The sequence below is a fragment of the Siphateles boraxobius genome, unplaced genomic scaffold, assembly GCF_051911475.1.
Source record: "Siphateles boraxobius isolate OS27281-9 unplaced genomic scaffold, OSU_SipBor_1 9, whole genome shotgun sequence".
In the NCBI taxonomy this organism is placed as follows: Eukaryota; Metazoa; Chordata; class Actinopteri; order Cypriniformes; family Leuciscidae; genus Siphateles; species Siphateles boraxobius.
Window position 1 is genome coordinate 23,277,173 of NW_027509219.1, and position 27,563 is coordinate 23,304,735.

Here is a 27,563-nt window from a genome sequence, read left to right on the forward strand (position 1 = left end):
TCTCGCTGGCCTGAGGTAGCCTAAGATTATACAAGACGGCCACATCTCATGTCATGTTCACTGTACTCTACTCTCTTGTTTCCCAGCGGGGTCTGCCGGAGCCAGCAGTGCCCCTCCCACCACCATTGTCTCACCTAATCAGACTTGGGACTCAGGCGGTGGGCGGGATGGAGGGGTTGCCATGGAGAATGGAGCACGTGGAGGGGCTTTGCCTGAAAACTGGGAGCTGGCATTCAGTGACACGGGTGAACCCTATTACATCAAGTGAGTCAGCAGGGGAAAAAGGAAAAAATGAGATGGTACAGTGGGACATAGAGTGGGCAAAAATAGAGACAGAAGGTATTTTGCTTCCTCCAGTAATCAAAGATTAAACTCAAAGTTGACATGATGTCTTTCTATGTCACATTGGATTTTTGACATGCAAAGGCGACATTTGAACTTTAAGAAGTGCATCAATGAAAAAATTTGAATTCAGCGGATTGAGTCCAGTTATCACGTTGGAAGTGTTTTTTAATGCAATTTTTATGCAAAGAAAAGATGACATTTGAACTTTAAGATGTGCATCAAAAAATGCATAATCTTTGCCTTTCTCTGAAAATGAAGTACGCTGAATGTGATTAATTTGTGTTTTTGATGCAATTTTAAGGGGGGGGGGGGGGGGGTGACATTGGAAACTTAAGATCCGCATCAATGTAAAATGCATATTCTTTGCCTTTATCTATGAAAATGAAGTGTGCTTAATGTGTTTTACTCTCAGTACTGCTGTTGTTTTTCAAGTTGCTTATGAAACCTTGTGGAGGACAAAAGTCTAATTTCTTTCATTTTTCAGCCATAACTCAAAGACCACAAGCTGGCTGGACCCAAGGACTCAGGGCAAAGAGATTGTCAGCAAGACGGAGTGTGAGTGCATATATGTGCACGTGTGTGCGAGCTTGGCCCCTCTCCCCATTTTGCTCCCAAACACACTCTCGCTCTCTCTGCAGTCTTTACACAAAGATTGATGACAAACCTTCCTGGAGCCATTTAGTCTTTCTCTCACGCCTTCATCTTATAGCTTGTTTTCCTTGCCTTTTAAACCTTATCCACAATCCCCTCGTCCCTCCCTGCTGGCTTTCACCTCTCATCTCTATCTCTATCTCTATCTATCACTCAAAGCATGCTCTCTTATATTTGAGAAGGTCATGTCTGCTATCCCTTCTGAGCCGAACGGTTTTCAGAAGCCATTACATCTGTTACTATGCACGTGTGTGTAAGAAGCCCACATGTGCACATGACATGTATGTGAATAGATATACACGTGGGCTCCAGAATTCTGAGACTAAAGTGAAATTCTTTAAAATTATGAAAAAATAATAATAATAATAATATGTGTTTAAAATCTAATTTAAGCACGGAAAAGTTTTAGGAATTTGAAAATGTAGTTGTATATAGTGTGTAGTGTATATGGTATACTGTCTGCTATTGTTTAAAAATAGTATTTGGAACCATTTGCATTATGCAGGTTTCTGAAAATAGTATGCTACACTGTCACATGATCTCTTCAATTGCATGTTTAATTTAAGTGGATGCCATTCAGTTATTATGTTTGAAGTAAATGTGGTTATAAAAAATATACTTTTAGCAGTTCTATTCAATTGATGAGTCAAGAACAAAATGAAAGAAAAATTTTGAAAATTGCTACTAGTAAACTAGAAAACAAATACTTTGGGTAATTGTCACCTAGGAGATGAAAAGCCATCTCTAGCACTTTGCATTGTGGGAAAAAGTACCCTTTCAAAGTGCACTGTTGTGTACCCTACATTTTAGTATGTATGTATAGAATGATAGTTTGCTGTTTTGAAAATAGACAGTGTTTTGGAAAGTGCCACAGTTTTCTTTTTTGGGGTGAGGTGTTTAAATGGCTTACTAGGCTTAATAGGAGATAGCATTTTAAAATGAAAAAAGTACTCCCCTGTATACAATTGTGTGATTGGACAATTTATTCAGAGTATAAGCTGCACAGCTCACATCCCAGCAGATGGCACTGTTGTTTAGCAGTCAACTCCATCCTAAAACAATGTAGTGATGAGGCTTGAAGGCATTTTTGTGGACTTGGCATCCCATATGTAAACACTTATTTCTATGTTTGTGTGTGTGCGTGTCAATTAGTACCTGCATTCACAGACCAACCATCTGAACTGAAGGGCTATTCCATACACACTCGCCTGTCAAAAGGGCTTCGTGGGTTTGGCTTCAACATTGTGGGTGGCAGTAGACCTCGAGAGTTCCTACAGGTGTACAGTGTCACCCCAGGAGGCCCATCTGCACTCAAAACAGGTGAGACTAGGAGTTTTAACCCTGTGTCCTCTAAAAAACTAAAAAACATCAAAACACAGATGCAGCTGGCACTGTATTTCAAACACTGACCATGTAGAACTGCTACTGTATGTATTATTTTTATCATAGTTTTCAAAAGTCAGAGACCTGAACATTTTTCTTTTTTTTTACTTTTATAATTTATTACAATGACTATTATAATTATTGTTCGTTAAAGCTTTTTTGTTATTCAAAACAAAATGTTACCTATAGCAGTTCTTGTTTTGCTTTCCTCAATGACACATTTAGGAATTTGTGGTAAGGCATTAGCTAAATTAAATGGAAATTATGTAAAAAAAAATAAAAAAAAACTTTTAAGCTATATAACATATATTCTAATTTCACATTGAGAAAAGCTAATGCCACTGGTGTAGAGATTAGGTGAAATGAGAAAGAATTGAGGATTTTCCTGCATGCCATATTCATATTGCCCTGGCAACACCAGTATTCTCTGTTGGAAACTGCTAAGCGGCTTTTGCTTTTTGCTGCTTCTGTATAAATATGCAGCACAGGAGATGGCACTTCAATGGGTCAGCTTTTTAAATATTTATAGATGTATGATAGATATAATAATTTAATAACACGCATAGATTTGTGCAGGGGACTCTTAAGGACGTTGTGAATCATATGTGATGTAATGGTTCTGCTGATTATAATGTCCTCTTTTTACACTTAAATCCAGATCTATGGGACTTTTTGTCTTTTTTTAAGTCAGATCATTTATAGACCGGGGGAGAGAAAAGGACCAGATGGATAAAAGATAGATTTTACCACAGGAGAATGAGTGGTTTGCTTTTCCTCTCTCTCCCCATCATAATCTATCCCTCCAATCCTCACTTTTATTTTTGGCAGGAAATCCCTTGAAACTCACGCTTTTTCTCTCTCTCTGTGGATTAGATTGTTATGCTTGTATATATGTGTATGTATTTGGTGATTTGGAGTGTCATGGTTTGGATCTGCTGATCTTCTCTTAATCCAGATGGGTCTGTAGGTTTTAATCTGCCTTCTATTACACACACGACTGTCCAGTCACGTGTTCTGACAAACCCACCTACACCCACACACACTCACTTATGCTTAAAGGTGTCACGTGATACCCTTTTTTGTATCCCTTGTGATTGTCTGTTTTATTTGTTTGACCTTGTTAAAATTGCATTCATCCTACCCTTTCTAACATTAGTTTCAATGAATTGTCTTTTTCTACTGGCTTTTTTTTACACTGAACTCTTTAAACTCACAAGATTAAGGACATTTTTGATTCCTCATGAAATGACCCCTTTAGTACTTGTGTACTCACAAAATGAATATCTGATTGCTTTTGATTTCCTTCGTGTACAAATACAAATGACAGAAATGTCTTTCTCTCCCTCAGCGGACATCCTGGTGTACATTAATGACTTGTGTGTGCTGGGTCTGTCCCATAAAGAAGTGGTAGAAATGCTGAAATCCGTCCCCATGGGTCACAGTGTGGATGTGGTTCTTCGTCGAGGTTACCCCATGCTCTACAACCCTGATGGCTGCCCCAAAACCAGCCTCACCTCCCCTTCCGACCCAAGCAGTGCCAAACCTGCAGCCCCCAAATCTGCTCAATCCCAGGTTCAACATCCTGATGGACACCAGCCTGGCTTGGTGAACCTCAATCGCTCTATGTCCCACCATAACAACTTCTACCCCCGCATGCAGAAAGAGTCTTTGGATGCTAATGGGAACACAGCACCCCAGCCTTCCTACTCAATGGTCAATGGAAATGGAGTGGGAGTAGGAGGGACTTTAGGGTTGGGGGCGGTGCCTTTAACAAATGCCCCTCCCCCATCAGAGCGAATGAGCTCTAGTCACAGCGATACGGAGGTCAGCTCTGTTGTCACACGCAGGTAATCAGAATTTTGTATCAAGCCAGGTTTATTATTAATAATAATAATAATAATATAAACCTGTTGTTTATTTTATTTTTTATTTTAAGTTTATTTATATAGGGACAGTACAAAAAAACATGATTCCAGTCGAAAACCAAAAATTATCATTAATGAACATGGCAATAATAATAATGATGATAATTATTATTATTAACTTTAATAATAAATATTAAAATTACATAATAATATCACAACCATGGTCATTATCATCATTATTATTATTATTATTTTTATTGATGCTGTTCTGTTTACACACACATTTGTTTCCTCCACTCTCTACCCAGAGCTTCTCTTGTCCGAAGCTACAACAACAACACTCTTCCAGCTCCTTCTCACACCCATCATAGTTCCAAGTCTTCCGAGAGCGATCTCTCCTCTGCTACGCTCCCCCTGCCCCGGCCCGAGGTGGGTCCTACCGCCCCGCCACCAGGAGCGCCTAGCACCCAGCGGCCTCCCATGCCCCAAACATCTCTTGCCGTCGTACCCCCAACCGAGCACCCACCCTGTGGTTTCAATGGGTGTCCAGCCAACAATCCCCCGCAACCTCTTCCGGGTGGCCTAGGGTCCCCCGGAGCCCCAGGTGGGGTAGGCTGCGGGGGAGGGGGTGAGCTGGTACCTGTGGCCTTGGGCAGGAGCGAGGGAGGGGGTATGGGTTTCAGTGTGACGGCTGGGGGGCAAGGAGGGCAGCTGGCAGTGGTGAAGAGAGTCTGGGACAGACGACAGTGCCCCTCCTTACAGCCAGGGGATGCCATTATTAAAATCAATGGCGCTGATGTGCAGAGCCTCAGCTTCGCACAGGTAAATTCAATAACTCTTCAGGCTTTTTCTGAAACTCTTTCCTCATCAACCTTCTAAATTTGAATCCTTTCATATGATCTTTTTCATATGAACAGGTGCAGCGGGTGCTGCAAGAACATACCAAACAGGGTGAGGTGGTCTTACTGGTTTACAGAGGAAGTGAGTGTCACCCACACTATATGCAGATAGATCGTTTATAATAAACAAAGCAAAATTTAAAAAAAAGAAGAAAAATAAAGAGTTGTCCATTTTGATTTCATGGTCACTTTAAAATTTTGTACAATTTGTCAAAATAAATAAATACAAAAATGGAAAAAAATTATAAAAATGAGTGAATTTAGGCAACACAACATTATAATGTTCAGTATGACAAGATAATATTAATTTTGAGATTTAAGATTACGTAAAAATTACATTAAATATTTGTTCATGTTAATTATTAGTGTTTTTAAAGATTAAATTTAAGTGAGCATTTTATGACGGCAGTGGCAATCTAAATGTAAAAAGAGAAAAGAGCGTGTATAATAAAATCTAATATCAGCCAATACCATTAAATAAATAAAAAAGTTTAATATTGTCACATAACTATATAATATAATATAATATAATATAATATAATATAATATAATATAATATAATATAATGCACATATCTGATGCATATTATTTCTATATATTTATCATGAATTATTATTAGATTTATGATTAATTCTTTATAAATAAACAGTATAGCAGGAAAAATCTATGTGTACCTTTTGCCCCTATCACTCATCATTATCCTGTTCTCTCTCAGGTCCTCTTTGCTCCCCAGGCTCCCCAAATGCCTATAAAAGACCTCCACCCTCCCTGGGCACCCCAGATCTGACCTCACCCTCCTCTGATGGTGCTGTGCCCAGCCAGAGCACCCTCTCTCCCTCCTCGCCCTGCAGTGACCTCCCCAACCTGGTCCAAAGCACCAGCTTCCTGGACTCTGTGCCCGTGACCCTGACCCTAGAGCCCCGGGACTGGTTAGGGGTTGAGGACGGACCTGCTCAGTGGAGCCGTACTGCTGCCTCTAACCTCGGCGCGGTGTCCAAAAGCCATGTAGACGCAAGGGGAGTGGTCTCTTCCAGAGCGATGGAGGTGGAGTTGAGACGGAGACCAGGAGAGGGATTCGGGTTTGTCATCGCATCACAGGACGTAGTGAATGGAAGTAAGTACAGACTGGGTGGAACTTGCATTTATGTTTTCTGGCCAGTGGATGTGACCTTGCGTTGTTGAACATGAACATTTTATACATTAATTCAACATTATTTAATCAAAATCAGGACTCTGGGAATGTATAGTCCGTCTGCATAAAGCAATTACCACAGAGGGAGAGAGTCTAGAATTCTGCCTGGTTTGCTGTTTGAAGACCAGGTGAATCGTGAAAAAAAAAATATTGTAGAGAAAAAGGGCATTTTACCCCTGTAAGCATGTTGGTCGTCTGAGTCATGTCATTATGCAATAAGCATGTGCACAGAAAATCTCTAATTAGCAGAATAATTATGATTTCTTTCACTTGATTTGAGGCTTAGCTAATATGTGCTCTCTTATTTTTAAGGAGACGTTTATAGTTTTTTTTTATTATTAAATGCGCTTGAAGGATTTGTGCATCACTGCTCTGCGTGTTTAATGTAAGATAAGTTAAAGTCTGAGTGAGGTCATGGTTTGTGTCCAGCACTGCTTGTAGTTGTGAAACAACAAATGGAACAGTTTCCTGAGTGAGCAGTTTTTCCTGTTTTCATTCTCTCTCTCTCTCTCTCTCTCTCTCTCTCTCTCTCTCTCTCTCTCTCTCTCTCTCTCTCTCTCTCTCTCTCTCTCTCTCTCTCTCTCTCTCTCTCTCTCTCTCTCTCTCTCTCTCTTTTCTCTTGTTCATTGTTCTTTTTTATGTTCAGTTGTTTAGTAGTTCAGTACTTGTTCATTGTCATTTAGGGTTTATTAGTAGATAAACATCATCTGTTTTTTAAAATAGATTTCCAAAAAAGAACCATTGTGATCTGTTTGTTTTACATGTTTTCTTTATCGTTTTGTTTACAGTTTACATATCTACAGTACTTCATAGAACTAAAGGTTTCTAATAACTAGACATTGCATCAATGCAATTCAATGCATTGATTAATGAATTTAATAATTGTTGATATTTACTATAATACTATAATGAATTATTAGATTACATTATCCAAAATAAACTTTCTTTTCAGTTGTAACATTCAGATTTCAAATGTATTTATGTTGTGTAGACATTTTTGCCTTCGGACCAATGTTATATGTGTTTTTTTTTTTTAAGAATTTTGAAATGAACCAAAGTAATAGAATCCAATCAGCCATATTTCAATGATTTTCTATATTTCTAAATTGTAGATAACTTGTAGTAGAAGTTATTTTAATGTTTTTGGAAGAAGTCTATTATGCTTCCCAAGGTGCATTTATTTGATAAAAAAATACAGTAAAAAAACAGTAATATTGTAAATTATATTGTAAATTTATTCATTTCTGTCATATATTTTAAAATGTAATTTATTCCTGTGATGGCAAAGCTTAAATTTCAGCATCATTACTCCAGTCTTCTTGATTTTATTCAGGTTAATTTGATGAATAGAAAGTTTTAAAGCACAGCATTTATTTGAAATAGAAATCTTGGTCACACTTTAGCTTAGGGTCCAATTCTCATTATTCAATTTTTTTTTTCAATTCAAATTTATTTGTATAGCGCTTTTCACAATACTTATTGTTTCAAAGCAGCTTTACAGAATGTGCATTTCAGAAATGTACATAGAAAAAAATACAGTTAGTTAATCATGTAGTAATTTAGGGCATAACATATCGCCGACGTTGAGTCGTCTCTTCACGGGCGTCGAGTCGTCTCTTCACAGGCGTTTTGTCATCTTATCGCAGGTGTTGGGGCATCTGAGGTCTCTGTGAGAGGCTGGATACAAACCGGAGCTGACGAACGCTATTTACCTCGGGACTAGCGTCCCGAGATAACAGCAGAAAAGCAGATGGGAGATAATTGGCATAGCTGCTGTTCATAATATTAATGCATTCGATCTGATTCAACAGTGGTATAAAAGATGAGCATTATGTGAATGCTTGGCTAAAGAAATGCGTCGTTAATCTAGTTTTAAACTGGGACAACGAGTCTGAGCCTCGAACAATATCAGGAAGGCTATTCCAGAGTTTAGGAGCTAAATGCGAGAACGCAACTATTCAACTATTATTGAATAACTATTAACTACGTCTTTTGCCTCAAACTCCTAATTACTGCTTATTAATAGTAAGGTAGTTGTTAGGTTTCGTTATTGGGCAGGAATAAGCGATGCAGAATTTGGTCATGCAGAATAAGTTATTAATATGTGCTTTTATAAGTACTAATAAACAGCCAATATCCAAGTAATATGCATGCTAATAAGCAGCTAGTTAATAGTGAGAATTGGACACTAAACTAAAGTGTGACCTTAATATTGTATAACCTTGTGTGTGTGTGTGTGTGTGTGTGTGTGTGTGTGTGTGTGTGTGTGTGTGTGTGTGTGCGTGCGTGCGTGCGTGCGTGCGTGCGTGCGTGCGTGCGTGCGTGCGTGCGTGCGTGCGTGCGTGCGTGCGTGCGTGCGTGCGTGCGTGCGTGTGTGTGTGTTATAAATTCCAACATATAGTTGTAAATATCACACACTCTCTGTCTCAGGCTGATAGTTTTGACATGAATCAGTGTGGTATTAAATCACTTTTATTTTCCACGTATTCCCTATCATGCTTTCACTCAACATCCCTCCCTTCAGTTATCTCTCTCTCTCTCTCTCTCTCTCTCTCTCTATCTCTCTGCAGTCTTTCACCCTCTCCCCCTCTCTCTTTTCCTCAGTTCAGTTTTGTCGGTGCAAGCGTCCTCAGTGGCTCTGTTCTGAAGGAAAAAACACCTGAACAGTCCTTGTTTTCTCCATTTCTTCATTGTTTTGTAATATTATATGTAGATTAAAGACTCCGTATCAGGAATTCTCTGGATTTGAAGCTGGATTTAGAAACTCTATTAGGACAAAATGCTGGAAAGGCTTCAGTCTGCCCTGAAAACGATGAAGGACGTGAAACGTAAATACTCTCTTACCTCTTACGTGCTCTTATAATATCTGTATTTAGGTTAATTATTGACCCTGGTACTATTTACTTTACTTACAATTAAGTACTGTATTTGCAGCTGAATCAAGTTTAGTGATGTTTAAGCGTGATTTAAAACATTGTGCGTGGGAACAGTCTGCTTTCGTGAGAGAGAACAGGATGCATGTTTTGCATGTTGCATTGTATCCGTAGCCTTTGATCTGTCCGGGACAGTTCTTCTAAAGTGCAACTTTTTTTATTGAATCTCTGTACTTTTCATACAGCAGAGCGTCCTGGCGCTGTGGTTCACCTGGGGTCTCACATGCCTGAAATATTTCCAGTGGTAGTGCCAATGAAAGGCTTAATTCTTCTGTGATGTGTTGGATCAGTGAACACAGACTCATCCACACTGTAGAGGCGTTCAAATATCTGCTTACAGACTGCAGTAGAGATAAAGAGAAAAACAACTTTGAAGCATAATGAAAAAATATCATTCACATTTACAAAAAAGTATAGTATAAGTAATAAGTAAGTCTGGGTACTACTGTTTTTTTTTTGTACATGGTATCATAGTTTTATGATGATAGTTTTCTGTCCATTACAAAAATTTGTAACTAAAAAACCTTGTACAATGGTGCAAGTATGGTAATACTACAGTATTTTGAAATGTATCAAGGTACTACAATTCTAGTACCATAGTATTTACATGGTACTCCATGATATTTATAAGAATACCCTGGTACTGCCATGGTACAAGTAAAAGAATACACCCATGGTACTACCAGGTACATGTTTTAAAATACTATGGTAGTACTATAGTAAGTTGACAATGAATATAGTGCCTTGATATTTTTAGGAAATTATACCATGGTATTACCATGTTTATTTGACCATGTACAATATTTAGTTTTTTTTTTTTTTTTACCGTCTACCATGGTATTCTTTGAAACCTATTGTAGCATCATGTAACTATCCTAACACATATTTATCTCTATATTTATATTTATATTTTCCTTCAGTTACATTATTACTGTTATAAGCTGAACACCCTGAAAATCTTATCGTGTGTGTAAGATCATCAGCATGAGGTCATTTGTAGGGAATGTGTGTGAGAAGGAGAGAGAGCAAAGAACACGGCGAGTTCCTTCCAGTCGTGTTCAATATGAGATTGTCTGTATCTTATGATCTGTATCCTCTCTATGCTGTTATATCCTTAAGGCACCGTCGTTTGCCCGTTTCCATTTTTCAGAGGAGTGAGTTGTGCTGGGGTCAGCTGATGCTGTTTCCTGAAGCTTAGCAATGTTAACAGACATCGCAGGTTCTGGATCATTGGTTGAGCATATTTTCTCCATGTCATGTGAGGTTTCGCATTGTTCATTTTAGTGCATATTTACATGGCAGGACTAATAAGCTGTATAAGATTAAATATTAAACAGATGGTTGGTTTTGCATCTTTATCCCCATAGGGATAGAAGCAGGCTTGTATGTGTATGTTTGAACGTTCATGATGCATTTCGTGGATCTCATTAGATAGGATGTGTAAAATAAAAAATCAGACTGTGTCCGAAACTAAGTTTCACTGCAGATACTGTTTCCTGTGCAGTGTTGGGATTGTTTGTTTCTGTAGTGTCAGCCTGATGTAAATGGAGTGTTGTGGGTCTGATGCTCTTTCACCATTAGTATTACTGCTGTGATCTGCATCTGTGTGTTTCTTCTCAATAGTGTGTGAAAGTTTTGTTTTCCTTAAATTGTTTACTCATTTAGTTCCAAACCTTTATGATTTTCTTTCTTCGGTGAAGCTCAAAGTAAGATGTTTTAAAGAAACATCATGAATATTTGTCTCAATAAGGAAAGCAAGTGGACCCCAAAACACCCTGATTTGTTCAAAATTGGTTCCATAAATGGGGCAAAAGTTAAAAAAAGTTCCCTATCGTTCAGTCACTACAACGTAGGTCATGACTGACCAATAGGAATCTCGCTAGAGAGGCCAATCTACTTCGAGTGAAACTAAAACAAGCCAATACACATTGGCGTGCAATCATTTGCAACAGCTGTGCAGCCTCGCAGCGCGGGTATTTAACAAGCAGCTGGTGCGATTGCACAGTTAGCTTTTTGCTTCGGAGCCAAACACTTCGTTGTCTCTGCTTACAGTTGAAATCAACTTCTACGAGCCTTTCTGGACCTCTCCTTCCCGGTGCGGGCGTGACAGCACGGCAGCGCGAGCAGTTTCTCTTTCTCTCTCTTTCTTTTTTTTGTTATTTTAAAAACTGAGCAAAGAAAAAAGAGCTGTTTTAACAGCTGGTGAGGTGCGCTTCAGAGTGCTCACAAGCTGTTATAACAGGTGGTAAGGTGCGCCTGGCAAGCGCTCAAAAGCTGTTGTAACAGCTGGTAAGACCTCCAGCGAGAGAGATCCAGCGCACAGACGGGTGCACATTCCCGTCTGTGATCGCTGTGGCTGTTCCCCTGCGTGCTTCAGCACCAGTGAGAGTAGTCCCTAAAAGAGCTTACACAGATAGTTCGCGTCTTTTTCAAGATGACGTTCTATCTGTGTGTTTCTGGATGCGGTCGTTACCTGGGGTCGCGGGATGGTCACGATCACTGCCTTGTGTGTCTGGGCCTCGAACACACACAGGCAGCGTTCGTGGATGAGTCATATACCCATTGTGGGAAGATCACCATCTCGGAGCTGAGGTCGAGACTCACGTTCCTGCAATAGGGCGGAGTCCCCGTTCCTGCAACTCGTTCCAACCCCCCTTCACGGGTTGCTTCGGGCAGTGACACGGGTGACCTGAGGATTACAGTGAGCGCGCTTCCTTCGGGGAACCAACCCCCCAGGAACCCTCACTCCTCTCATGCTCCGCAACCAGTTGAGCTGCCAACGGAGCGTGCTGGAGCATCCTCAAGATGTGTACCAGTCGTTTCGTTCGGCGCTCCCTGCGACGACCAGATGTCGATCGCTGCATCGGAGGGTGGGTCAGACCTCTCCGCGGACGACGGCTCAGAGCCGCTGTCTCCTTCAGGTGTGTCAGCGGTGCCCGAGTCGGACCCGGAGATGATGGCCATGCTTTCCCGGGCCGCCAACAGGATCGGGCTCGTGTGGAACCCTCCACCGTGTCCCGAGCCCTCGAGGTTGGATGATTGGTATCTCGGGGTGGCGCGCGCTGGTTCTCAGCAACCCACCCCAGTGCCTTTCTTCCCGGAGGTGCATGAGGAGCTCACAGGGACGTGGGCGGCACCTTTTACTGCCAGAAACCGTCTCGGTGGCTCCTCCTCCCTCACCACCCTTGATGGCGGGGCAGCTAAGGGATACACGCGTATCCCGCCAGTGGAACGGGCCGTTGCTATGCAACTGTTCCCTAACTCCACTTGGCGTGGAGAACAGTGTCTTCCTTCCCGGGCCTGTAAGTACTCGTCGGACCTGACCGGCAAGGCTTACAAGCCCTGTGGGGAAGCTGCCTCTGCCATGCACGCTATGGCGTTGTTGCAGGTTCATCTGGCCAAGGCACTGAAGGACCTGCACGAGGGTGGTCATGATCCACAAGTTCTCCAAGAACTTCGTGCCGCAACTGACCTCGCGCTTCGTGCGACGAAGGTCACTGCGCGGTCAGTGGGTCGTGCGATGTCCACACTTGTGGTCCAGGAACGCCATCTCTGGCTGTGTCTGGCTGACATGCGGGAGATCGACAAGATCAGGTTCCTTAACTCCCCCGTGTCCCAGACCGGCCTCTTCGGTGACGCGGTTGAGAACTTCGCTCAGCAGTTCTCGGCTGTACAGAAGCAGACTGAGGCCATCAGACACATCCTGCCGCGGCGGTCAGCTGCTGCCTCCACCCCACCGCCCGCGGCTCCTCGGTCTGCTCGTCGCCGTGGGCGTCCTCCTGCGCCGTTAAGTGCTGCACAGCACACTCAGACCCCGCTACGGGCCGCCTCCCAGAGAGAGCCTCCCGAGCCACGTCCCTGTGTTCCACCTCGCTGCCCCACTCCGAGGACGCCTACGGTCTCTTTGGTCCCGCTTGTACGGTCTCTGCGAGCCTGGTTAGCGCTCCCCAGTCCGTCTCGCTGGCTCATTCGAACCATCAGGCTTGGCTATGCGATTCAGTTCGCCCGGCGTCCCCCCAAGTTTCGGGCTATCCACTCCACTACAGTGAAAGCAGCCGATGCCCATGTCTTGCATGCGGAGATTGCACTCCTACTGGGGAAGGATGCGATAGAGCCGGTCCCTCCAGCCGATATGAGGTCAGGGCACTACAGTCCCTACTTCATTGTACCCAAGAAAGGTGGTGGGTTACGACCAATCTTGGATCTGCGAGTTTTGAATCGGAGCCTCCACAAGCTACCGTTCAAAATGCTTACGCAGAGACGCATTTTCGAATGCATCCGTCCCCAAGATTGGTTTGCAGTGATCGACCTGAAGGACGCGTACTTTCATGTCTCGATTCTTCCTCGACACAGGCCATTCCTGCGCTTTGCGGGTCGAGCATATCAGTACAAGGTCCTACCCTTCGGGCTGTCCCTGTCCCCCCGTGTCTTCACGAAAGTCACGGAGGGGGCCCTTGATCCCATGAGAGAACAGGGCGTTCGCATCCTCAACTATCTCGACGACTGGCTCATACTAGCACACTCTCGAGATCAGCTATGCGAACACAGGGACCTAGTGCTCAGGCACCTCAGCCAGTTGGGTCTTCAGGTCAACTGGGAAAAGAGCAAACTCTCCCCTGTGCAGAGGATCTCTTATCTTGGTATGGAGTTGGATTCGGTCGGCCAGACAGCGCGCCTCACAGAGCAGCGTGCTCAGTCGGTGCTGAACTGCTTGAACACGTTCAAAGGCAGGACAGCGGTCCCACTGAAATTCTTTCAGAGGCTCCTGCGGCATATGGCAGCAGCAGCAGCGGTAACCCCGCTCGGCCTGCTTCATATGAGACCGCTTCAGCACTGGCTTCGCGGCCGAGTCCCGAGATGGGCGTGGCATCACGGCACTCACCGGGTGGCTATCACACCGGCGTGCCGCCAGACCTTCAGCCCGTTGTCAGACCCCTTGTTCCTGCGGGCAGGAGTCCCCTTGGAACAGGTGTCCAGGCATGCTGTGGTATTCTCAGATGCCTCTGCCACCGGCTGGGGTGCCACGTACAACGGGCAGGGGTGCCACATGCAGTGTCAGGGGTGTGGACAGACCCCCAGCTGCATTGGCACATCAATTGCCTCGAGTTGCTAGCAGTACATCTCGCTCTGAGCCGCTTGAAAAGGCTGCTACAGGGCAGGGACGTGCTAGTCCGTACGGACAACACTGCGACCGCTGCGTACATCAACCGACAAGGTGGTCTACGCTCCCGTCGCATGTCGCAACTCGCCCGCCATCTCCTCCTCTGGAGTCAGAAGCATCTGAGGTCGCTTCGAGTCATGTATGTCCCCGGCTTGCTCAACCGTGTGGCCGACGAGCTATCACGAGCTGTGCTTCCGGGAGAATGGCGACTCCACCCCCAGGCGGTTCAGCTGATCTGCAGAGAGTTCGGGGAGGCTCAGGTAGACCTGTTTGCCGCCTCAGAGACCTCCCACTGCCAGCTGTTTTACTCGCTGACCGAGGGAACACTCGGCACGGACGCACTGGCACACAGCTGGCCCCGGGGCCTTCGCAAATATGCGTTTCCCCCAGTGAGCCTACTTGCGCAGACACTGTGCAAAGTCAGGGAGGATGAGGAGCAGGTCCTTCTGGTGGCTCCCTATTGGCCCACCCGGACTTGGTTCCCAGAACTCATACTCCTCGTGACAGTCCCTCCCTAGCCCATTCCTCTGAGGAAGGATCTTCTGACTCAGAGACTGGGCACCCTATGGCACCCGCGTCCAGACCTCTGGAAACTCCATGTCTGGTCCCTAGACGGGAAGCGGAGGTTTTAGGTGACTTACCCCCTGAGGTACTAAACACCATCAGTTCAGCACGGGCGCCATCCACGAGACGTGTTTACGCCCTGAAGTGGAACCTCTTCGTAGACTGTAGACTGGAGCGTAGACTGTCTCCCTCCACCCTCAAAGTACATGCTGCCGCTATTTCAGCTTATCACGACCACATAGACGGCAAAACAGTTGGAAAGCACGACCTGGTCGTCAGGTTTCTTAGGGGGGCGAGAAATATTAAATCCTCCTCGACCCCCCTCCATACCCTCTTGGGATCTTTCCCTGGTGCTTCGAGCACTTCAGGATGTTCCCTTTGAGCCTCTGCAGTCATTAGACTTAAAGATTCTTTCCATGAAGACTTTGCTGCTGGTTGCACTGGCCTCTGTCAAGAGAGTAGGAGACCTGCACGCATTTTCGATCGACCAATCGTGCCTAGAGTTCGGGCCGGGTGACAGACACGTGGTACTAAGACCCCGGCCTGGCTATGTGCCCAAGGTTCCTACCACTCCCTTCAAAGACCAGGTAGTGAACCTGCAAGCGCTGCCTTTGGAGAGGCAGACCCAGCCCTGGCTTTGCTCTGTCCCATTCGCGCTCTGCGTATGTACGTGGACAGAACTCAAAGCGTCAGGAGCTCAGACCAGCTCTTTGTCTGTTACGGAGGCCAGCAGAAGGGAAAGGCTGTCTCCAAGCAGAGGATGGCCCACTGGATAGTGGATGCCATCGCCTTGGCTTACCCAGCACAAGGCGTGCCCTGCCCGCTCAGGGTGCATGCACACTCCACGAGAGGCGTTGCATCCTCCTGGGCGCTGGCACGTGGCTCCTCGCTAACAGATATCTGTAGAGCTGCGGGCTAGGCGACACCTAACACGTTCGCTAGATACTATAGCCTACGTGTAGAGCCGGTCTCCTCCCATGTTCTCACCCTAGACGGGTAGAAGCACTGAGAGGCCTGGCTCTGTCGGCTTGCTGCACCCTACTGTGCACCCTTATTGCTCCAGAGTAAAACCTGTCGAGTCCTCCAAACCCCTCGGCCCGGACTTGGCAGAGCGTCCGGCGCCAGGCCCTTATCCACTGAATCCTTGAGAACGGGATCTGAGATGGGTTCCATATGTTTGACCCTACGGGGATTCCATATGTGTATATTTCCACGGCTGCTCCTATCGGAAGCCCGTGTCTTTCCCTTGGGCTAAGTCATCCATTATTGCATATGCAGTACAGCCTTCGGGCTAGTCCATATGCATTTCCACATAACTCTTTGAAGAAGTGGCTTCCGCAGCGTTCCTTCCTAAACAGAAAGGGCACGCTCCCTCCAGCTCTCCTGCGCCTGCCCCTGCTCCCGCGCCGCAGCAGCCTCCATCTAAACGGCGCCGTGGAGCCAGTCGCAGGCAGGGCGCCCCGCCCGTCCAGGCCCCCGCCAAGAGGGGCGGCAAAGCAAAGGGTAAGCGGCCCTAGGACGGGCGACCCAGAGATGGAAGGGACTGCTCTCCAGGAGACGATGACTGCATCGCTCCCTCCCCCGGAAGAGGGCCGGGTGGTAAATCCTTTGTTTCATTTTGTTTGTGTTCCGCTGCTGGCCTTAAAACCAGCGGTACCCAAATTTTCAATAAAAGAGCAGTTTCTATCATCTCTGGGTCCGAAGAAGACCCGGAGAGCAGTGGGGGGTTGGAATCCTCACCACTCTCATCCGCCTCTTCTTTCGCCAGCCGGCAGCTGTGTCCGGTCCGAGAACGCCACCGAGCCGCCTCCCGCACCTCCTGCCCCGTGGAACCAGGTAGCCTACGTGATACTATAGCCTACGTGTAGAGCCGGTCTCCTCCTGTGTTCTCACCCTAGACGGGCAGAAGCACTGAAAGGGCTGGCTCTGTCGGCTTGCTGCACCCTACTGTGCACCCTTATTGCTCCAGAGTAAAACCTGTCGAGTCCTCCAAACCCCTCGGCCCGGACTTGGCAGAGCGTCCGGCGCCAGGCCCTTATCCGCTGAATCCTTGAGAACGGGATCTGGGCTGGGTTCCATATGTTTGACCCTACGGGGATCCCATATGTGTATATTTCCACGGCTGCTCATATCGGAAGCCCGTGTCTTTCCCTTGGGCTAAGTCACCCATTATTGCATATGCAGTACAGCCTTCGGGCTAGTCCATATGCATTTCCACATAACTCTTTGAAGAAGTGGCTTCCGCAGCGTTCCTTCCTAAACAGAAAGGGCACGCTTTCCCAGTGTTATCCAATATCTCACTGTATGGGTTATCACGGAACAACAGTGTCAGACTCACTCTGTGTAAGCCTCCTCCTATCGTCCTTCCAGGCAAGAAGGTGTAGAGGCTTGCAAGGGGGCCCTGGATGAGGTGCAGCAGCTGTGGCGCTTTGGTAGGGATTCCTATCGGTCAGTCATGACCTACGTTGTAGTGACTGACCGATACGGAACGTACTGTTACATATGGTAACACTCGTTCCCTGAGGGAGGGAACGGAGACGTAGGTCCCCTCGCCACATCTGCTGCCGCCCGCCGGGGCGGTCAGCTTTCTCAGGCTTGGCTCCTCAGCAAAAAACTAACTGTGCAATCGCACCAGCTGCTTGTTAAATACCCGCGCTGCGAGGCTGCACAGCTGTTGCAAATGATTGCACGCCAATGTGTATTGGCTTGTTTTAGTTTCACTCGTAGTAGATTGGCCTCTCTAGCGAGATTCCTATTGGTCAGTCATGACCTACGTCTCCGTTCCCTCCCTCAGGGAACGAGGGTTACCATATGTAACAGAGACGTTATTTCTGTTTTCTATATTTATTTCTGAAACTGCCCGACGTTAAATTTTGTTAGATGTTAGTTTTTTTTGTTATAGTTATAATTAAAGCCAAAGTGTGTATTTTCAAATGGAATGAAAAAAGTAACACTACGTTTTACAGTGTCCTTACTACACGTTACATGTACTGTAGTTACTGTAGTAAATTCCTCAAATAATCCTTCTCTCTGCCATTGGATGGCTTATATAGCCATGCCCTCAAACCCCCTTTTGGCTGAACTGTTATCAGATTGGTAGGAATGTTCAAACAGACCGAACAATGTTTGGAAAACACTAATCAACCTATTAATGGCTTATAGTTATTCTGTAATGCTTTTAATTAAAGCTGAATTGTGATTTCAAATGGAATGGCAAAAATACGGACTGTTTTTAAGATTTTCTTAAAAAATTCCCCTCTCTGCCATTGGCTGGCTTATCATATAACCACACCCCCAAACCCATGCTTAGTTTGAACTGTTATCAGACTTGAAGTAGATTTCCTCTTTGCCATTGGCTGGCTGATCAGATAACCACTCCCCAATACTACTCTATTGGTTGAATTGTTGTCGGGCTGGTTGGAATGTTCAAGCAATCAGGACAATGCATTGAAAGTACTTTTCTGTAGCTGTATGTCTTCATAATAAACTGGGATATGAGAAAGTATGTTTACATTAAAAGAAACACACTTCCTCTTCGATTAAAGAACAGTAGAGTCCCGATAGGAGTTCGTCAATAGCCAGGTAAACATTTGTGCGCGTTTTTCTGACATGTGACAAAAGGTCATCATCTCGGCATGAGTCCTACTGTTCAGTTCTCTGCATGAGAAGTTTTGTTCGAGTGCTGCATCCACCCTCGACCCCGGCCTGAACTCAGCTTCCACAACACGCAAAACGTCTCGGTTACGTATGTAACCCTAGTTCCCTGATAGGGAACGAGACGCTGCGTCAAACGCTGCGGGAACGCCCCTGCGTTGTGCGTCATGAAGCACGTATGGAATCAGCCCAATGGAGAGATGAAACGTCATAGGCGGGTGACGTCATCGACCAGGAAACTATAAAGCACCCCAAAAACACAAGCGCATTAGCTTCTGATAGGCTTGAAGGAAGCGCTAACGGGAGTGCCGGGAGTATGGCGGAGCGACGCAGCGTCTCGTTCCCTATCAGGGAACTAGGGTTACATACGTAACCGAGACGTTCCCTTTCAAGGGAACTTCGAGCTGCGTCAAACGCTGCGGGAACGCGAATACCCACGTCGCCATAGGACCAAATGACCGTCATGTGAGACTAGCGCACAGAGGACGAGAGCACCTGTGCCCCAGGGGTAGAGCTTAAGTCTAGGTCATAGAACTTAATAAAAGTATGCGGTGAAGACCATCCAGCCGCATCACAAACATCACTCAGGGAAACCCCCGACAAAAGAGCTTTAGAAGCAGCCATACTCCTGGTAGAGTGAGCTCGGACAACCAAAGGTGAAGGCTGGCCAGCCGACTCATAAGCAAGTGAGATAGCCTCAACCACCCACTTGCTCATTCTCTGTTTAGACGCCGGACACCCTTTCCTGGGTGGCCCGAAACATACAAAAAGTTGTTCTGATTTCCTCCACAGGGCAGCTCTGTGGACATAAGCGTCTAATGCCCTAACAGGGCAGAGTGAATTAAGTTTCTCCTGGTCCGATGACATAAATGGAGGAGGACAGAAAGCCTGCAGAACCGTAGGTCTAACAATATTAGTAGGAACCTTAGGAACGTAACCTGGTCTAGGATGCAGAAAAGCTTTAACCATGCCAGGTGCAAATTCCAGGCACGAGGGTGAAACCGACAGAGCCTGCAAATCTCCGATTCTTTTTAGTGAAGAGATAGCAAGCAAAAAGATAGTCTTAAAAGTGAGAAACTTCTCGGGAACTTCTTCGATAGGTTCAAAAGGAGCTAGGGAAAGACCTTCTAATACAATGGCCAGATCCCAAGTCGGCACCCTCGTACGAACTGCTGGCCTCAGCCTCAAAGTGCCACGGAGGAAACGAGTTATAAGCGGGTGTCTCCCAAGAGAAACTCCACTGAAAGGGACGTGGTAAGCAGCTAGTGCCGCCACATACACCTTTAGTGTGGAGGGGGATAACCCTGTGGAGAAGCGCTCCTGCAGGAATTCCAGCACTGCACCCACTGGGCAGTTAACTGGGTCCTGCAGGTGTTCTCCACACCAAGAAGTGAAAAGTTTCCACTTCAAGGCATAAAGCTTCCTCGTGGATGGAGCTCTGGAGTTAAGAATGGTCTCAACAACCTCGGTTGAGAGACCGGAGTCTATGAGCTGGGCCCCCTCAGAGGCCAAGCCCACAGTTTCCACAATTCTGGGCGGGGGTGAAGTATCGTGCCCCCCGCCTGGGAGAGTAGATCCCTCCTGACCGGGAGCTCCAAAGGAGAACCGTCCAGGAGAGAAATCAGGTCCGCAAACCATACTCGGGCCGGCCAGAACGGGGCTACTAGTAGTAGACTGACCCCGTCCCGGCGGACCCTCTCCAGAACTCCTGGTAACAGAGCAATCGGGGGAAAGGCGTACAGACGTGACCTCGGCCACGGCTGCACCATAGCATCCAACCCCAGGGGGGCTGGAAGAGTGATGGAGAACCACCGATGACAATGAGTGGTCTCCTTGGAAGCGAATAGGTCCACCTCGGCGCGACCGAAACTCAACCAAAGGAGCTCCACCACCTCGGGGTGGAGTCTCCATTCCCCTGGCCTCGGCCCCTGCCTCGACAGGGAGTCTGCTACCACATTCAAATACCCAGGGAGATACATTGCTCTCAGAGATAGTAGCTTCCCTTGGGACCACAGGAGGATCTGACGGGCCAACTTGTAAAGCCGGCGAGACCGCAGGCCCCCCTGATGATTTATATAAGAGACCACCGACGTGTTGTCTGATTGAACTAACACATAATGGCCTCTCAGGTCTGTTAGGAAGTGTTTCAGAGCCTGAAACACAGCCAACATCTCTAGACAATTTATGTGCCACGAAAGATGATGATCCTGCCACAGACCTTGGGCTGGGCGACCACTCATGACCGCCCCCCACCCTGTGAGGGAAGCATCCGTCGTTAGCGTTATGCGACGACAAAGAGCCCCCAGCACAGGACCTTTGGATAGGAACCAAGTTTCTCTCCACATGACCAGAGCACGAAGGCAGCGCCGCGTGACTTTGAACGTGCGGAGCGGATTTCCCCTCGGGGAGAATCCCTTGGTCCTGAGCCACCACTGTAGCGGTCTCATGTACAACAGGCCGCAAGGTATAACGTTGGACGCTGCTGCCATCAGACCCAACAGTCTCTGAAACTGCTTGACAGTGAGTAGCTGGCCTAGCTTCACTTGTTTCACAGCTGAGAGAATCGAAGCGATGCGGGTCGGAGAGAGTCGCGCCCGCATCGATACCGAATCCCAAACGACACCCAGAAAAGTGGTCTTCTGGGAAGGAGATAATACACTTTTCTTTGCGTTCAGCCTCAACCCCAACTTTCTGATATGAGCGAGGACGACATCTCGATGCCGAACCGCCATCTGCTCGGTCTGAGCTAAAATCAACCAATCGTCGATGTAATTGAGAACACGAATGCCCTGAAGCCTCAGAGGCACTAGTGCTGCATCCATGCATTTCGTGAAAGTGCGGGGAGATAAAGCTAGGCCAAACGGAAGAACCCTGTACTGGTACGCCTCGCCCCCGAAGGCGAACCTCAGGAACTTCCTGTGTTGTGGAAGGATGGACACATGGAAGTATGCGTCCTTCAGATCTATCGTGACAAACCAGTCCTCGGACCTGATTTGAGACACGATCTGCTTGATAGTGAGCATCTTGAATTTTAGCTTCCCTACCGAGCGATTCAATATGCGCAGGTCTAAAATTGGACGCAACCCCCCATCCTTCTTTGGAACGATGAAATATCGGCTGTAATAACCTGACTCCAAACTGGGAGGAGGAACCCGTTCTATAGCCTCTTTTTGAAGGAGCGTTTTCACCTCTTGTTCCAATACCAGAGCCTGCTCGGGGCCCACCACTGTGTGCAGAACCCCTCTGAATTTTGGTGGACGACACCTGAACTGGATAGCATAACCCTTTTCTACTGTCTGCAGGACCCAATGAGATATTTTTGGAAGGCTTTTCCACTCTGCCAGAAATTCTACTAAGGGTACCAGCCTCTCGAGACTGGCCTCTGGTGTAACTTGAGCAGCAGACGCAGCGCCCTGTAACGGCGCACCGGCAGGGAACAACTGGTCTGACCGCTCTGAGACCCTCCTCAGAGGGAGCGAGCGTCCCTCGGGAAAGCGCTCGCTGGGATCGTCTGTGCCCCGGCATAAAGGCGGGGTTGGCAGAACGAGCCCCTGAGGGCACCGAGGAGGAATGGGCACCGTAAAAAGAGGTGAACACCTTTCCGCCTCGGTGGGGACCACCCTCAGCATCCTGAACGGCTTGGCGTCAGGACTTCTTCTTAGCCGAAGCCTTCTTAGCCAATATAACTGTCCTCAGATCAGTTCTACTGGGAGAAGGCTTCGGCTGAGAGTGTCGCGGCTGAGCCCACTGTCCAGCAGGGGGAGCACGAGACGCGACACTCTGCCTCTGCTGCGCTCTATGTGATGAGCTCGAAGACGGCCGGGGCTGCTCCCGCCCAGCAGCCCCAGGGACATGAACTTTAAGGGGAAGAAACTTTTTAAAAGCTGCAGTTTGTTTCTTTTCTTCTTGGAATTTATCGATAACTGAATTCACAGCATCACCAAACAACCCCATGGGAGAAAGAGGAGCATCTAAAAGAAAAGCTTTTTCTCTCTCTTTAATATTAGTCTGATTTAACCACAAATGTCTTTCTGCGGCCACCAGAGCTGCCATAGAACGACCCATTAATTTGGCCGATTCTCTGGTGGCACGCAGGGATAAATCAGCAGCCTGACGCAGTTCGCGAACTACGTCAGTACTGACCTCCTCACTCTCACTCATGTCCCTTAGCAGATCAGCCTGGTATGCCTGCAAGATTGACATAGTATGCAGACATGACGCAGCCTGACCTGCTGCCGAATATGCTTTACCCACCAAAGCCGAAGTGTTTCTTAAAGGCTTGGTGGGTAATGCCGGTGCCTTAAAAGATGATGCTGCTTCGGGGGAGAGATGGCTCGCAAGCGTCTCTTCCACACGAGGCAACGCACCATAACCATGAGCCTTGGCTCCCATAATATTAGCGTATGTTGAAGTCTGGGGACTAAACACTCTATATGACACCGGTTTTCTCCATGATTTCGACACCTCGGTGTGGAGATCATGGAAAAACGGCAGGCACCGGCGTGGAGGCTGCACACGTGACGGCAAAAATCTCTCATCCAACTTTGATTTAGAAACAGACTCCTGTCTAGTCACTGGCCATTCAATATTAAGTTTTTCAACAGCTCTTGTTAACACCTCCATAAGCTCATCACTCTCAGGAGTGTGGGGTGGCGAATCCTCCACATCTCCCTCAACACTAACAACATCAAGTTCCTCAGAACTGGATAGCATTGGTGCCTCAGCCCGAGCGGAAGAAACCGCAGCGCGTGCTTCCGAACCCGGGACTGAGGCACTGGATCTCACAGGTGAAGGGAGAGATAAGGCAGAGCCCGTCTCAAACCCCGCTGTGAGATCCATCTGCGATCCCCACGATAAGCGCCGCCGCTCTGCCTCGGCAGAAGCGGGACCCGAACCGCGGGGAGCGCGCACCGAACCGCTCTCCTCAAAGAGCGACCGGCGGGAGCGGAGCGTCCTTAACGGCAAACGCTCGCAATGCTCACAGTCTGCTCCCTCGAGAGCAAACTGGGCATGCTGAACTCCCAAACAAACAACACAAAGATCATGTGTATCCCCGCTCGTTAAATAACGCGAGCAGGGAGGAACACACTTTCTAAACTGCTGTTCGTCCGCCATAATCTCTCAATATATATATATATAGGGATAAATTGTTTGTGTGGTGCAGGGTATGTAAGACAGACAATATCACACAGGGACAGATTCACATGTAGCGCGACTGAAAGCACAGAAGCTAATGCGCTTGTGTTTTTGGGGTGCTTTATAGTTTCCTGGTCGATGACGTCACCCGCCTATGACGTTTCATCTCTCCATTGGGCTGATTCCATACGTGCTTCATGACGCACAACGCAGGGGCGTTCCCGCAGCGTTTGACGCAGCTCGAAGTTCCCTTGAAAGGGAACCTCTGTTCTTCCCGCTGAACCCTGTGGTGTGTGTAAAACTCGCCTCTCACATGGCTCATTGGCTCGCAGCTCAGAGGAAATCTGCCCAGACGTGAAAATAACAGAGGCTCATAAATAAAAGCGGAGGTGAACAGAAACAAAGTTTTGTGTAAAAGCGCTGAAGGTTGACCCAGTTATTCTACACATTTAAAGAGTAGTTAAAGTTTCACTCTGGTTGTTTATCCTGAGTGACAGTATTTTATGGGTTTAAAAGCTGTGGTTCATGTAGGCTATATTTCAGTTACCATAGTTAATTAATAAAAGTACTGTTATTTAATATTTTTTTCTGATTAGGATCAGTGCCTACAAAAAAGTAGTGCCAACATTAAAACTATATTTTTAAAATATAAATACATATATATATAAAATTAACTGCCAGTAAAAATTCCTCTTTCAGCACTATACTGTGTTATGAGCTTTAGAAAGCATGCGTGTCTTTCTGGGTGTCATTCATAATAGTGTAGGTTTATAGCATTATGGGAATTGTTTAATAACAGTTATGTAACAGACACCATACCTTTATGAATTCAAAATACTCTGTTGTTCAGTAACTATAAATCCCAAGGAGCATTTCTCTCTCTTTCAGGCAGCTGGGTCAGAAACAGCTGTATTTATCCCTGTTTTTTATCTCTTTATCACTGTTTTCATGTGGGAGACTTTTATTAAATTTCAAAACATGTGCCATGTTTATTAAATGCATCCTTCGCATAAACACTATTACTGTTTATCTTTTTTTTCTCTATGTCCACCTCTATAAATAACCTACAGAATATGCTCATTAACTAAGATCTTTTACAAGCTATGAATAATGCGTGAATCTTTTATGAATAATAGACAGACTCATGAATAATGTAGTTTTGATAATAATTGGAAGCACTTAACGATGTGGTATGTTGGAGAACATTCTCTTCCAGCTCAACACGGTTCACATGACACTGAATACACTCACCTGGGCTCTACTGATTCACACACACACACACACACACACACACACACACACACACACACACACACACACACACACACACACACACACACACACACACACAAATTTATGTATTATGAGGACATTCCAGATGTATAATGATTTTTATACTGTACAAACTGCATATTCGAGCCCTAAACCTACCCATCAGGGAAACCTAAAAAAGAAATAACTTAGTATGATTTAAAAGCTGTTTTCCACATAAGGACCAAAAATGTTCTCACAAGGACAAGGATTTTGGATATTGCCATCTTTGTAAGTACAGGGAATTTTTTCCATTTCATGTCAGCTTTAAACATCACATCACATATACTGTACATAAAAGTGTTTACGTGTAGTTTGCTCTACATGTGTATTTTCTCTCTCTCTCTCTCTTCAGTTAAACTGAAGTGCTAGTTAAACTGGATTATTAGAAGTAAAAAATCAAAGAGCTCCAAGAAAAACATACAGGTGTTTTTGATTCATAGTTGAGGGAGCTTCAGGACTCTTTGTACAGATCTAAAAGGGACTTTCATGTTGTGAGGAAGAGTTTCTTGGCTCATAATCTAAGACGCAGTAGGGTGTAAATTAGGAAAACATTTCCAACATATGTTTGTTCTTTAATGTCATGTTTGATATGTTTGTTCAGATCTGCTGCCCACTGTGTCAACACTGCTTCCTTTTGTTTTTGTCATTCATTTCCTATTAATATACAATCAGAGCTTTTGAACCTTTGTGGTCCTGCAATTCCCTCAACATATTGGGTGGCTGAAATTCTTAGCTGAATTCCCAATTCACATATGTCAAAAAAAAAACCCAAAAAAGTGTGTACAGTACGTAGTGTTTCAAGCCTTATACTTGAAAGCGTATTCCATTCCTTAACCTTTCACCTACTTTGAGTAAATTTGTGAGCATTTAAAGGGTTAACTGAAACTGTTTCAGGCCTGTTGTCGTTATTACATGTTCTGCGCTGTCGGCTGTTTCCCCACACGAGTGCACAATCAATACAAACAGGTCGATTCACCGGCCAAAACTGGACAGTGGCAGTACAGTATGGGGATATACTAACAGTGTGTTTGGGAATGTCCCTGTATCCGAAGATGCAAACTTCTCTGCTACACGGTGTGCTACGTGAGCCGAGGAGCCGTTCGATTCAGAAAAGATGAAAAATGAAACAAACTGAGCTGGGCGAATCTTCAAATGTAAGTGTTATAGGTGTTTAGCAACAACTAAGAAAATAGTTTTTGTGGTTTTTGTCCGTATACTACCGTTTATAAGATTTTTTTTGATTTATGTTTTTGAAAGAAGTCTCTTATGCTCAGCAAGGCTTATATTTGATAAAAAAAATACAGTAAACCAGTAATATTGTGAAATATTACAATTTAAAATAACTGTTTTCAATTTGAATTCACATTAAAATGTAATTTATACCTCTGAATAAAGCTGGTAAAGCTGAATTTTCAGCAGCCATTACTTTTAGTCTTCAGTGTCACATGAGCCTTCAGAAATCATTCTAATATGTCGATTTGGTGCTCATGAAACATTTATTATTATTATCAATGTTAAAAAAAGTTGTTGTGTAATATTGGTGTGTTCAACGTCCTTTAACGAATAGAAAGTTCAAAAGAACAGAAAAGAAAATAGAAATATTTTGTAACAAGTTTTTACTAACACTTTTGGTAACTTTAATTCATCTTTAAAGAATAAAGGTATTAATGTCTTTTTTAATTTTTTTTACAGTCATGGCTTCATCACCATTTAGAAATTTTATTTATTTATAATTTTGGCCCTTTTTAATGAAACACTTTAAGATCGTATTCTGTTTCAGAAGTTCAGTAGAATCATAATTTCAATAGGATTCAACAGGAAACTTTGTTCTGCCCGTGTTTGATAAATAAAGGCCTTCGTCTTTAAGAATATAAATACAGCAGTGTGTTTTCCCAATCTACCAAAATATTCTTATTGTTCTTTTAGCCTCTCATGTCTTTTCTAATTTTTGAGGCGGTAGCTTTTTCCCTTTTTTGAAAACTTGCACATCAGACTGAATATTGGTGCGTTTGTCATCTCCAACAAAGATGAATATGGAGCAGAGTGCTAAAGGCAACAGAGCAGTATTTCAGTCTGCTGCCTGTAGTTTTATGTCTCTCTTTTCTTTCTTCAATCGACTGTCGCTGTGTAACATGATGGCGAGTGCTCAGGGTAATTGTGCGCAGGTCTTTGAGATTACAATCTTGGCAGCCAGCCTCTTGTTTGGCTAAGAGTGAAAGGCTGAATAATGTGGACAGAAAAGACTGGAGTGGAACAAAACACATCATACTCAAAGTGCCTTTGAGAAACAAAGGCTACACTGGATGAGTGCAGACCCATCAAAAGGAGAACAACAGTGAAGCTTGGGACACCCTGAGGAGAAGGCAATAATTAAACTAACACTGCAGGTGTACAATAACCATGATTGATGCACACGATTTCTATGACAAGTTTGCTCCACCTTTTAACTAAGAGGTGGAACAGTTT

The 27,563-nt window shown here is 45.4% G+C and overlaps 1 protein-coding gene across 5 annotated transcripts in view; it reads left to right on the plus strand.

Moving 5' to 3' along the window:
• magixa (MAGI family member, X-linked a) overlaps positions 1-27,563 on the plus strand; it is a 61,928-nt gene that overhangs the window by 27,119 nt on the left and 7,246 nt on the right. For all 5 annotated transcript variants that reach the window (XM_077223549.1, XM_077223547.1, XM_077223551.1 and 2 more), the window contains exons 6-12: positions 87-264; positions 830-900; positions 2,149-2,316; positions 3,728-4,226; positions 4,553-5,066; positions 5,162-5,225; positions 5,859-6,257. In XM_077223549.1, coding sequence (XP_077079664.1) covers positions 87-264; positions 830-900; positions 2,149-2,316; positions 3,728-4,226; positions 4,553-5,066; positions 5,162-5,225; positions 5,859-6,257 — 1,893 coding nt within the window. The remainder of the gene's footprint in view (positions 1-86; positions 265-829; positions 901-2,148; positions 2,317-3,727; positions 4,227-4,552; positions 5,067-5,161; positions 5,226-5,858; positions 6,258-27,563) is intronic.